The sequence below is a fragment of the Dermacentor silvarum genome, chromosome 11, assembly GCF_013339745.2.
Source record: "Dermacentor silvarum isolate Dsil-2018 chromosome 11, BIME_Dsil_1.4, whole genome shotgun sequence".
NCBI classification, from domain to species: Eukaryota; Metazoa; Arthropoda; class Arachnida; order Ixodida; family Ixodidae; genus Dermacentor; species Dermacentor silvarum.
The window spans coordinates 101,043,181-101,055,532 of NC_051164.1; the positions used below are offsets into that span (position 1 = coordinate 101,043,181).

Here is a 12,352-nt window from a genome sequence, read left to right on the forward strand (position 1 = left end):
GCTCTAGTGGATAAATACTTGGTATTCGCCATAAGGAAACAAAATGGAGTAGGAAGTGGCATCGAGGCTACAGTGCCATTAAGAGCTATCATTGACTCAAGCACAGAGTTCAAAAGACGAGTTCAGCGTTCTCGAGGTTACCTGCTTTTCGAGCTCATCTAAAGTGAAAACCTGATGCCTCGTAGTACACGAACGCTTTGTATGCGGACCTTGTGCTCAAGCTCAGCTTGCCACCCCCCTTGTTTAGCCGTAGTCTCTCATGATATCGCGGTAAGCCAGCTAAACTGAATACAAATGGTACAGCGATAACAAACCTGAGCTTGTACTCTAAAGCATTCATCTGCAAGTGGAAGGGAAAAACTTTACTCTTTAAGTTTATGTCCACATATAGGTCGAACGAGATCTCCATTAATGGTAAGTTTGTACACGCCTTGTTTAATGGGTGCTCTTGCTTCGAGATTTCACAACGACGACAGCAACTCAAATTTGTGTATAGAGCTTTAGGATCTACTGTAGTTTCAGCACCTCTGTGGTTTCCCGTTTTGTTTCGCTGCGCAAAAGACGAAACACCTAGAGGACCCATGACGATTCGACCGGCACTACTTATACGGGTGTCACGAGGTCCACTTTCGATAGCGATCGATCGCGATAGGGCTCGATCGCGATCATAAGTACACCTTGTGGCACCCGTATCGGAAGCCACTCAACCAGAGACAACTTCGTTGATCAGCCTAGTGGCACGAAAAAAGTTTACATTTATTGTGCAGAGTCCGAACGTGCCGCCGAGAGGCTGTTGATGATGCATAACAACAATGAAAATATACTTTGCAAATCACGTCTACATGCAATCAATACAATCAAATGAAATCAGTGTCGGAGCTTTCGTGAAGCTGCGTGGCTCTCCGGTCCTGACATTATGTCTTTCTTGTCTGCAAGGAGTGAATGCGAACTAAACAATGTCAAACACCACTTGCTGTCTTTCGCACGTTCCTTCTAAGGGTGAGGGCGTCCTGTGTCGGCGGTGAGGAGAGGCCTATCGCTGAAGCTCACGCCACGGTCGCCTTTCTTACTGCGCACTCCTTCCAGCTCGAACAAGATGAGCTTGTTCTCTTCGGGATACGGCTTGAGATACACGCCCGGAACGTACAGCCTAATCTGCGGCCCGACCGCGGGCCAGTAACGGCCCAGGTTGATGCCGTTGATGAACGCGATCCCCTTGCTATAGTTGGACGGATCGAGGAAGGTGTCCATCGGCTTCTGTCCTTCGGGAAGCGTGAACCAGCCGTAGTAGAAGTGCGGCGTTTTACCGTCGCCGTTCCTGGGCTGTTGCATGAGATGTATCAGTTCGCTGATGTCTCGGTTCTGGGTCACCGGCACGGCCTCGACGGTCCAGTCTGTCAGGGTGACGTCGTTCACGGTCACGTTCGTCATTCCCTGAAAGAACGAAAAAAATTCTGGTCAAAATAGTGGGCTCAGACGAGGTGTTCGAATAGAGGAATTGGTTAGTGGAATCACGAACAAATATATAAATAAAGAAATAGTGAGTACCTCTGAAAAGTACGGTTGAATCTTCCAAGCTAACACAGAATCAATATTTTCTTATTCCTCAAAATTGAAAAAGCAATGATTCATGTAGAGAAAAAGGCACAATTATTTTTTTAGTTTATGCTCGTAACGAGTGTTGTGCGAGTACTGGATGCGTACAACTTGCGTAGGATTGTTCCGTGTGACATATTTTAACCTAAGGAACTCTCCGCATTTCTAGTTTGACTTGCAGAAAGCACGTCGATAACCCACTGCCCCGTCACGCATGCGTACGTTTTCATGGATGGTGGTTTAATAAAAGTGGGCCGATACCTCGCACTGGGGGAATCGATTCGAAGCATTTCGCGGGTACCTTGCTGTCCGGCATTATTTGGAGTTCCACAAAGCTTTATCAGATGGGCCAATGAGATTGTTTAAATCGATCAGTTGTGCGTGTGGTGCGAACGTACATGTGTGAGACAACAGCAAGACGATGTTCGTGTGACTGTAACGGCATGGGTTCAATACAGCGGTCGTTCGACGCGAATTTATACATGGCGACTGTTGGGTTCCGCATCCCGGCCTCGGCGGCCGCATTTCGATGGAGGCGAAATGCAAAAACGCCCCTGTTCTTGCGTTGTAGTGCACGTTAGCTCAGTGCCACCCGGCACTCAGCTAGAGCACTGCACGGGCCGATTTTTTTCAGCCCGTGCCCAGCCCGGGCTCGTTTTTACGTTGGGCTGCACGCCCGAGCCTGACCAAAAGTTTTACGGCACAACCCGGGCCCGGCCCGGGCCCGGAAAATAATCTACGTTACCCGCCCGGCCTTGCCCGCCACCCCTTTGCCTTAGGCCCGAGCCCGGCTCGAAGCCCGGCTCGAACCCGGCCCGAACCCGTCCCGAACCTGGCCCGAGACCGAAAAAGACAGGTTTTTCAGAGTCGAGACGCGCGAGGATAGCCCGTTGCACGTTACATCGCACCACCAGAAAGTCCGAGCCCGGCCCGGGCCCGCGTCAAAAAACCCGAGCCCATCCCGAGCCCATGAAAAAACTGCCCTACCCTGCCCGGCCCGGCCCGGCCCACGGGCCGGGCCGCGCCCGGGCATTCGGGTAAGCCCGAGCCCGTGCAGTGCTCAACACCCAGCATTGGACCAGATGACTAGCGTTACACATTTGCTAGCTGCTGCTATCCATGTAGGCGAGTGTCCAATAATTGTGGTTCCTGCGAGCGGCTATAACGGCACTCGATGAGTTACTTGATAGAAACCGAGCTCAGCGACAAATTGTGACTGTGTAACACTGTGCATGGTGTGACATTGAATGTCTCAGCATGTGACATCCTTACACGCCTAGCGCTGACATGTGCCCAAAAAAAGAAAGCTCCAAAAGCTTTTCAGAACCTTAAGGATGCAATCCGCTTTCACTTTAGGGCGATCCACAAGACTCCACAGGAAGCCTGTGTGACTCATGGATTTACTCGCGAAGAAGCGACGCTGTTGTAATCAGAACCGACTCCGCGTACACCCCAGCTTGGTTATTCAAGACTGGGCTTTGCGCTTCCCCACTATGCCTTCTGTGGTGACATTGGCGACATCGAACATTTCATTTGGCTATGCCCGCAGTTTGCCACAGAAAGAAAAGCGATGGTCGACAGCCTGCAAAAGAGCGGTCTTACGCACAGGACCTTTGAAGACGTCGTTTTACCCGGAGGGCCCGCGGTAATCAGGAAGATAGCGCAACAACTGCTGATAGCCCTCCCGCGAGACACGGGGCTCATCGACACCTGGTGACACACCCCTGATCTCAACTCAAAGGAGGACCAGGCGGAACAATTGCCGGCTATGTATACCAGGCTAACCCCGCCTGCTTCAACCTCACCACCACCACTACCACCACCATCATCAGCATGTGACACCGACACTGCATGTGACTGTGTGGCGCCTTGAGCCTTCATAGACTGTGTGAAACCTGCCACGCAGACGGTTTTATATCGGTTATCCTTACTTTTTTTATTATTAATGTTCTCTCACCTTACATATGCATTAGCCACTTCTCCATTACAGAGCTGCCAATATGATATACGATATCTGTTGGTTGACCTTCCCGCCATTACTATATTTTTATACATCTCTTGCCAGAGCAAGGCCAGCAGGTCATCGTCATGCTGCAGTCACTGTTTAATGCTCTTCACGTACTTTTTGATAAACTCCAGACACCGACAGCTTGAAACGCCTTGTAATATTTCTGCTTCAGTACGCCAACAGTAGACATCATTGCTATTCGTAAACGAAGATCCTTAAACCATGACCGTGCTCGTTGTTGGCGCCGGAAGCGGCGAGAATATTCCTCCGAAATCTCAAGTCGACAAGGCTCAGCGACCATTTATAGACTTTCTGCGCGTCTTCACGTGCGCGCGCAACTAGTGCTCTTTCTCTCCTCTCTATCTCTTTGTCCCTTAACCCCTCTGCCCCAGTGGAGGGTAGCACACCGGACGTGCGTCTGGCTAATCTCTCTGCGTTTCCTTTATTTTATGTCCCTTTACATATCTCTCTTTCTGCTACATGTGTGGGCATTACGGGTGCCTGCGCAGTTTATCGGCGTTGGTTTCCGTGACAGCCAAAAAGATGTTTTTGTAAGACGCAGTCTATCCGTGTAAAATTCCGACCTACTCACCTTGGGGTCGCGGTTCTTGGGACCGAAGTCTTCGCGGCCCATGTTTTCCACCAGAATCGACAGCCTCTCGCCTTTCTTGAGCCTCACCGTAGTGTTGGGTTTTATGATCAGGTGGGCGGTGTCGAAAATGCGCATCATGTGGCGTTCCTTCCGAACGTACAGCTGTGCCATGTCGCGGAGACCATGAAGCGTCATTAAGTACTCTCCTTCTAGGTTCGCGGTGATCTCCGTGCGGTACAACAGGAACCCGAAGTCCTGCCCGAGCTCCTCGAAAGTCACCGGAAACTTGGACTTTGTGTGCTTCAGCCAGCCCTTTTTCCGAAAGTGGTTCATAACGTCCTTGAGGGACATGCTGTGCGGCATGCTGATGGCGTCTATCTTCATCTTGGGCGAGCCCTTGGGCAGGTCTCCGGCTTTGAGAGGGATGTACTTGCCGATGGATTTGCGCAACGTGAAGTAGTATGCCTTCGGATCCCCGTCTTCTCCGATGGGCGCGTCGTAGTCGTAGCTCGTCACCAGCGGCGACTCTGAGCTGGTGGCTGCCTTGAAGCCGAAGCTGGTGCCTCCGTGGAACATGTAGAATATGACGTTGCCCCCGCTTTCCATCATCTTCTCGAATGTGTCGATGACAGCTGGCGGGTAGGCGGGGTTGTCGTTCCAGCCCCAGTAGTTCATCCAGCCAGTGTAGTACTCGCCCACCACGATGGGCCCTCCCGGCTTGACCTGCCCTCTGCGGATGATGTCGAAGGCCTTTTTCACGTCGGCCTTTGGGTCGCAGTTGCCGGCCACCAAAATGTCGCGCACCTTGTCGCATTCGTACTGGCGTAGAGACGGCGAGTCGGTGCGGAACATGACGACGTCCTTGCCTAGGTGTTTTTCTTGAAGGGAGAGCATGAACTCCATATAATTGGGGTCGCAGAAGCCCTTCAGGTGGCCGTACTCGTTCTCGACCTGCAACATGGTCAGCATAGAGCAAGTCGCTCTCAGTCTCGGAACGCTGTTCGACCGCGGGGGCTACGTTTAGAAACCGTAAAAGTATTCTCGATGTGTAGGCAATTATCTAAAGACTGATGTCTATGACACTGAAAGCCGTTACAGGCGAATGCTGTACAGAAATTGAACACAGTTGTAAGTAAATATACTACTTTAATTTTGACTAATGTCGAAGCTCCCTTTTTCTCACGGCCTCTGTCAACATACGATGGAAACGTATTTTCTTGAGTGTAACTATAACTAAGGTCTCTCCTTTCAAGTCTGCCATCGAAGAGCATTTCTATTCTATGTAACAACATGCGTTCCCCTTTGTATTTCCTACGATTGTGCAAACTCATGCCCTTCTGTAATGGGCATGCAGTGATGGCGGAGACAAAAGCTGGGCGGCGTGCTACTTTGATATCAAAGCGGTATTCATAGCGCCAGCACTAGTTATAAGCCAGAGTAGATTCCCCTATGTAAGAAAAAGCTACCTTAGTTTCTCACAAGTCCGGAAGAAGCTCGCACGACTTCTGTGTAGCAGCCTCGATCATAGTAATCTCGTGGAAGCTTCGCACGAACAGTACCCGTTGAAATAAAACAAACAACCCCCTGAAGGTAAAAATAGAAGGACTAATACGTTTGGCGAAAGTTTTTATTATTTCACCAAGTTTCTCCCTCGCCAGACGGGTTTCCGTCGAAGTCTTGATTAGGCGCAATACCCGCGTACATTGAGGAATGTATTCGTGCGACTTCAAAGATGTCATGTTGTTGTTATTGTTCTTGACTCAACACGTGGCTCAAACCCAAGTGGGTGATTCGCCAGACTGGAGGTAACGAAAAGTACACGCAACAAAGAACACAAGGAGATATAAAACAATAAAAATGTAGACACTGCGCAACTTGAGCATAACAAAATTTGAATAGGGTTTACTTCACAAAACATTAAAAACAGCAGCACCAGCAACACGCAGAAATGTTGTTGACGCCGTCGGCGTTTTGCCCGCGTTCGCACAAAATGCGTGCAGCGTTGGTGACTGTTGCCGGAGCCTCTGATATAAATAGGCACTTGGTGCCGCAGCTAAACGTCGCCTCCCCCCCCCCCCCCCCCGGCCTTTCGCGCGTCGGAAGAGGGCGCGTTTGCTCTACATATATGGTGATTGTAAAGGAGGAAAGAGACAGAGACGCCTCCTTCTGCAGCCCTTCAGGGAGCACGGCGCAGAACGCGTGTTTGTTCTCCGCCGTGCGTTCACTCCCCGTGAAAGCGCGCGTCCCTCGCGCCCTTTCACTCTCACATACAGCGTTCGGCGGCGCGCGGCGACGATTTCATCTCCATTGACGTCATACGGAACCTCACGGCGACGGCGACGCCGACGGCAGAAATCGGCTTTGGAGTGTCCATATAATTGCTATCGCAATAAAAATAAGTTCCACTATGGTCCGCACACCTAGAAGCGTCATTTTGCAAGCTATTCAATGAACCTATGGAAGTCAGCTGTATTAGACGTATGGTTAGCGCCTCCCAATGACAATATGTTCGATGTGGAGTGAGTTAACCCTAGATTACGTAATTGGAAGTACGGGAAATATTCTGCCGAAGGACGAAAAGCGCCGAGAGAAAGAAAAAAAAAGAAAACGAGAGAGAAAGAAAAAGAGAAAATGAATCAAGCCCGGGAGGTTAACCAGAGGCCCGTCTGGTTTGCTACCCTGCGCTGTGGGAAAAGAATAAGGGGATGAAAGGAGGAAAAGATCAAGCCCGGGAGGTTAACCAGAGGCCCGTCTGGTTTGCTACCCTGCGCTGTGGGAAAAGAATAAGGGGATGAAAGGAGGAAAAGAAGGATAGAGAGAGCACTAGTCACGCACACACAAGGCGCGCGCCGTGTCTACAAATAGTCAGGGAGACCCGAAGTTGGTCATAAAGAAACCAGACCTATGAAGGTAAACATTTAGACACGTAACACTGAAACGGGAGCTTGATAACGCCTCCTCGCAATGTCCTGAAAGGCATTTGCTCGGTTTCCACGGAAGCATCGCTGTCCTAGCCATCTTTATCTTTTTCCACACCACTGGAGGCATCTATACGCCACTATAACCATGTTTTCGCCGCGCTAGACCCACAAATCAGTTGCTGCAACCCGGATTGCGAAAACACCTAGATGTACTGGGCAGCGATGGTTCGGTCAACATGCCGCATATGTATAACAGGCTTGTGCCTACCTGTACCATGATGATAGGCCCACCGTTCTTGTACAGGTGTGGGACCAGCATGGGCAGCAACTTGTCGAACCACTTGGTGACTTCTTTCACGTACTCCTTCTCCATGGTGCGGTACTGCATGTTTGGGTACTTGCGCAGAAGCCAGTAGGGGAAGCCCGCGTTGTCGATCTCACCGCATACGAACGGTCCCGGCCTGAGAACCGCCAGGAGGTCGGCCTTCTTGACCGCCTCGAGGAAGGCGACCACGTCGTAGTCGTCTATGAAGTTGTACTGGTCCGGTTCCGGCTCGTGGCCGCTCCAGTCGATGTAGAAGTCTACGACGTTGGGTCCGCCCATGCGTAGAGTGTGAAGTCGGTCGTCCCAGTAAGCCCTGGGGACCCGGAAGTAGTGCATCGCGCCGCCCACAAACCGGAAGGGCTCGCCATCCTTCAGGAAAGTGTGGTTGTTGTAGTCGATCGTGAACGACCTCTTTCCGGCGCCCGAGAAGATCTCGCAGTAGAAGACGAGAACCGGCGCGAGCACGCATGCGCGCATGATTTGGCGCCTTGCTTTGTGAAGGGACCCGACTGGATATCGTTTTCTGTGACGCCAACTGCAACGTTCAGCGATAACTTTCTTGTCCCGCTCGGCGCCCTGTTTTTTCCGCGCCTATTCGGTGCCTACGGTTGTTTGCAGCTGTTCTCGCTGCGTATTTCTCGGGAAATGCGATGCCTTCGACACGTTTCCGGTGTTATTGCGTCTCGGAGCACTTTGGCATAAACGGGTCTACGAATGAAACATTTCGGGTGGTGGAAACGAAAACGAAGAAATCTGTTGTGCTGCTTCTGCAGCCAGTCGATGTTCGTCACGGCCGTATATTGTTCTTGCAAGGCGCGGTATTCTGCCAGGAGTATTCAGAGACTGATTTGTGCTGTCAATGGTTCAGTTTTCGTAATTAGCCAGCTGAAGAAACGTTACTGCGGTAATTTGCGCAGAGAAATACGTAATTTTCAAAGACACAGAACTTGTACTCGTCGATTCGGGCTTCCTATTTTTACTATGCAACATATCTTCATATTTCTTGTTTATTAACAATTGTCCAGTCTTAGTAGATTGCGAAATTCAAGTTTGAAATGTAACATGTTATTGAAAGAAAAAGAAATGATATGTGAACGTTCTTCAGATTTATTATTATGATACTCGACTCCCGAAAATGCGCGCTACACATGCTTTATGACTTTTAAGCATACCTTCTTGCACCTGCATACCATTTTCAAATTGTCCGTTTATGTTTCCATACGTTGTTCGTTCGCGACTATTTAGAAACGTGATTTACGGAGACTACCTGGGTAAAGCATATGGGATGTTTCTGTGGTGGTTATCATCGAGAAACATTTGCTGCGATGAACTGGAGTCCGTTCCAAAAACTTTTTGCAAGAAAAGAATACTAAAATGGAGGAGGAAAGGCAATTATTTGTCAATGTTTTGGTTTAGTTGTCAGCTTTAAAATGTGGGCGAACACATTAGGCATTGTGCCTTGTATTTTTTTTCTTAAAAACAACTATTTGCGAATTGAGCGTACGTAAATTAATGTATTGACGAGAATGGATGACCAAAGTAATTGATGTCAGTTTGTATAGACGTGCGTCATCTGTGTTTCTTTTTTTCCCTCTGGCTATGGTCTGATTTAGCAGACCTCGCGAGAATTGATACCTGGAACGCTGAAAAAATGTCTAATCATACTCACTTTATATTAATTGCCTCAAACTACACAGACAACATGAAAGAAAGCAGTAGGAAAGGCAAGGAAATGATAAGTGATTCAAGGCGAAAGCCGAGACTGCGATTCATGTCAACTAGCGACACCTATCAATTCACACGGTGCCTCTATTGGAGATACAGCAAATGTAAAAACAAAAATTGAAATGTATTTTCAATCACCCATTCTTACATACCACCGTTCACGCGCATAACGAGCGGCCCCGTTTTCCGCTATTTCAGCTGCTTTCGTTATCAAGGCGTATATATACGCGTATGGTATTATATATGTAACATAACATGACACAGAACACGTAACGAACGTGTTATGTGTCCAATTGTTTTCTTGGCCTTCGTTCAGTTGTTGCTTCTTGGACCTCAACAGAGTCAGGCTTTATTACGTCACTTACGTCAAGCAAAGAATAGCCACCGTGGCCCTGTCACTTACGGACTTGCCGCCAACAAAACGCGCCACAATGTTGATTTCCCTTTGTCATTCGAACAGGTGGCTCATTTATGCGTCATTTCTGGTGCTTTCATTCAGAATGTCTTGCTTATTTTACATGCTCTCCAGGCAGCTTTGGGCTCTCTGCCTAGCGCAAGCTTTAGCTCGAGCCCGACTCCGATGTCGCCTATTCAAAGATATGTAAAACGCAGAAATGCTTTTCTGAGATCACCGATGGGCCGATTTTATTGAAATTAGTTGCGTTTGAAAGCGAAAGTTTAATTCTAGTGGCTGTTGAAGGCGGAATTTGGATATGGAGCCTCATTTTTTAATCTAAAATTGTCGGTAATGGGTAAGCTCGAAAACAAAATGGCGCAGTTTCGCCCGGAAGACGAAGCATTGATTGCGATAGCAAATTATTATGCAGCTATACGCAGTAAAGTTAGTAGTTTTATCCGCTCTATAAACATTGTGCTGGTGCTAACACATAGGCCAGGAACTTGGAGGTTAACAAAGAAGCTCGAGAACAAGTTAAGGACCGCACAAAGAGCGATGGAACGAAAAATGCTAGGCGTAACATTAAGAGACACAGGAAGAGAGCTGCGTGGATCAGAGAGCAAGCGGGGATAGCCGATATTCTAATTGACATTAAAAGAGGAAAATGGAGCTGGGCAGGCCATGTAATGCGTAGGATGGATAACCGGTGGACCATTAGAATTACAGATTAAGTCCCAAGGGAAGGGAAGTGCAGTCGATGCCGGCAGAAAATTAGGTGGGGTGGGTGGGTGAACTAAATTAACGAGCACGGTGTCACGCGCGCACTGGCAAACGTGAACACAACTCACTCGATGACCGCGGACACTCGCTGTCAGAACTCTGGCGTGTCGAAGAGCAGCAGCAGCAAACGAATTCCCTCCTACTTCGTGATGCCTCTCGCTTCAACGCTAATTAGTCGTCTGAGAACATACCGTGCACGAAGCCATCAGCTATCTCAGGCCGGGTAGCTTTCGAACCCATCGCAGAGATTGCCTCTAAGATATAGGACGCGCGCGGCCGCTCAGCCGCCACCGGAGTAGAAGCGGATACGCGTGCTACCGTGCCCCCCCCTCCCCCCGCCCTCTCGCGCGCAAAAAGTCGGGCGCATCCTCCCCGCCTTCCTTCCTTGCGCGCGCGAGAAGACACCGCCGCACCAAGCAACCATCCTTCTCGGCTGAGCCGAGAAGGATAGTGGCTTGCCCTAACACCTACAGAATTCGACGCGTCGCGCGGCCGCGAACATCTCGTATTTGGACTTGTGCGGAACATCATGCCGACGCGGAAATTCGCCTGGAGTGCATATAATTCTTATTGCAATAAAATAGAAGCACGAAGTTTACATATTCGTAACTCTTCACTGAGTACAGACATCACACTTCTATAATCTGCATACGTTATAGAACATCCGCAGCGGACAAATTTGATATAATAATTTGCCTTATGTAAGTTTGTTACAGTGCTTGCAAAGGTTTTGCGAAAGTCCTACACACATATTACTAATGTATTTAGGAGCCATGTATAATAATCAATTTCCTCCGCTTTAGATTTACTATTAGTGCAATTTACCGATTTGTGTTATCATTTTTCATTGCTGAGTTAAGAAGTTGTTAACTCGATTGCTTCGTTTTTTTTTTAAATCACGCAAATTTCAACAATTTTTGTAAAAATACCGACGACCTAAATAAAAAACCTTGCCACTAGATTTTCATATTTCTTTTAAATGTTACCGGATCAAATTCCGTGCAGCTAGCGGTTGTCGAGAACATTTTCTCCTTTCCCATGTATGTGTATAACAAACCCCGCGCTAAAGCTTCCCCTTAAGCTAAGTTTCTTCAAGAACGTTCCTGGACATTTCTTTTTAGATTTGTGCTTGTTTCTCTTTCGCGTAGATTTCCATATTTGATTAGCAGTTGTCATTTCACATTGACTTGCCCAAGTTGCGCGAGCTCTCAAAGATCGAGCTGCATGCTTACTTCGGTGTTATAATTTACTCTTGTCTGTTGGCAACTCGATAAAAGAGCAACTTGGTCGAGGGAGCCTAAATAACTTCTTTCTAATTTCTATTCACAGTGAATTAACTCGGGTGCAGTCAGTAGTTGCTGACAAGTGTTTTGTGTGAACCTATTGAATTCTGGACATGCTTGCATCCGTTATAGACAAAATTGAACGCGAAGACTTGCATCTTTACATTGCTTCTTTATTACTTTAACTACTATGTGCCTTGCTTAAATCCTGATATAAACTTCTTCCAAGTTTTCACAACAAGATCGAGCTTGCAGATTTCTAGGCTTCGTTCCACATCTAATATTTCAGGAACATTGGCTTGCCCAAACTTGCGTTCAATTTGGTTGACTGTTCCCCCACCTGACACTGAATTACGGGAAAATTAGGTCAGAAACCACTCCCAACCAGCCAATTAGTATGTCAGCTGGGCAAGTTAGTGCATGCTTACAAGAAAAATGAGCTCAACCGGGCAACTCATCCCCTTTCTTCTATTCTATTCTTTTCAGGTCGCATAGGTTTGCTGTATACCTTGTTAAGTTATACTGAAATAGATGGGGCGTCCCGTTGCTTCACTCGACTTATATTTTAGTGTGACGCAAACGTTTCAAAGTCTTAGCCGCAACTAAACCCGTCCGTTCTTTTTTTTTTTTTCTTTCCCACAGGTCTTCATGTTCGGCAAGCGGTACTGCCAGCACCAAAGCTGAGGTAAGCTTGTACCCCGTATTCGCCTTACTTACTCATTTGT

At 48.2% G+C, this 12,352-nt stretch overlaps 1 protein-coding gene across 1 annotated transcript; it reads right to left on the reverse strand.

Annotated features, from left to right (window-relative positions):
• Positions 1-749: 749 nt before the first annotated feature.
• LOC119433999 (beta-galactosidase) lies at positions 750-8,138 on the reverse strand. Its single transcript, XM_037701293.2, has 3 exons — positions 7,386-8,138; positions 4,197-5,147; positions 750-1,434 (listed from the first exon to the last, which is right to left on the reverse strand). The coding sequence occupies exons 1-3, from the start codon at positions 7,917-7,919 to the stop codon at positions 994-996; spliced, it is 1,926 nt and encodes a 641-aa protein (XP_037557221.1). The 5' UTR covers positions 7,920-8,138; the 3' UTR covers positions 750-993.
• Between the last annotated feature and the right edge of the window lie 4,214 nt (positions 8,139-12,352).

Coding starts and splice junctions, on each gene's coding strand:
- LOC119433999 (XM_037701293.2), bottom strand. CDS start 7,919: ATGCGCGCATGCGTGCTCGCGCCGGTTCTCGTCTTCTACTGCGAGATC. Junction 5,148..7,385: donor GGCCTATCATCATGGTACAG/GTAGGCACAAGC, acceptor ACCATGTTGCAG/GTCGAGAACGAGTACGGCCA. Junction 1,435..4,196: donor CCAAGAACCGCGACCCCAAG/GTGAGTAGGTCG, acceptor TCGTTCTTTCAG/GGAATGACGAACGTGACCGT.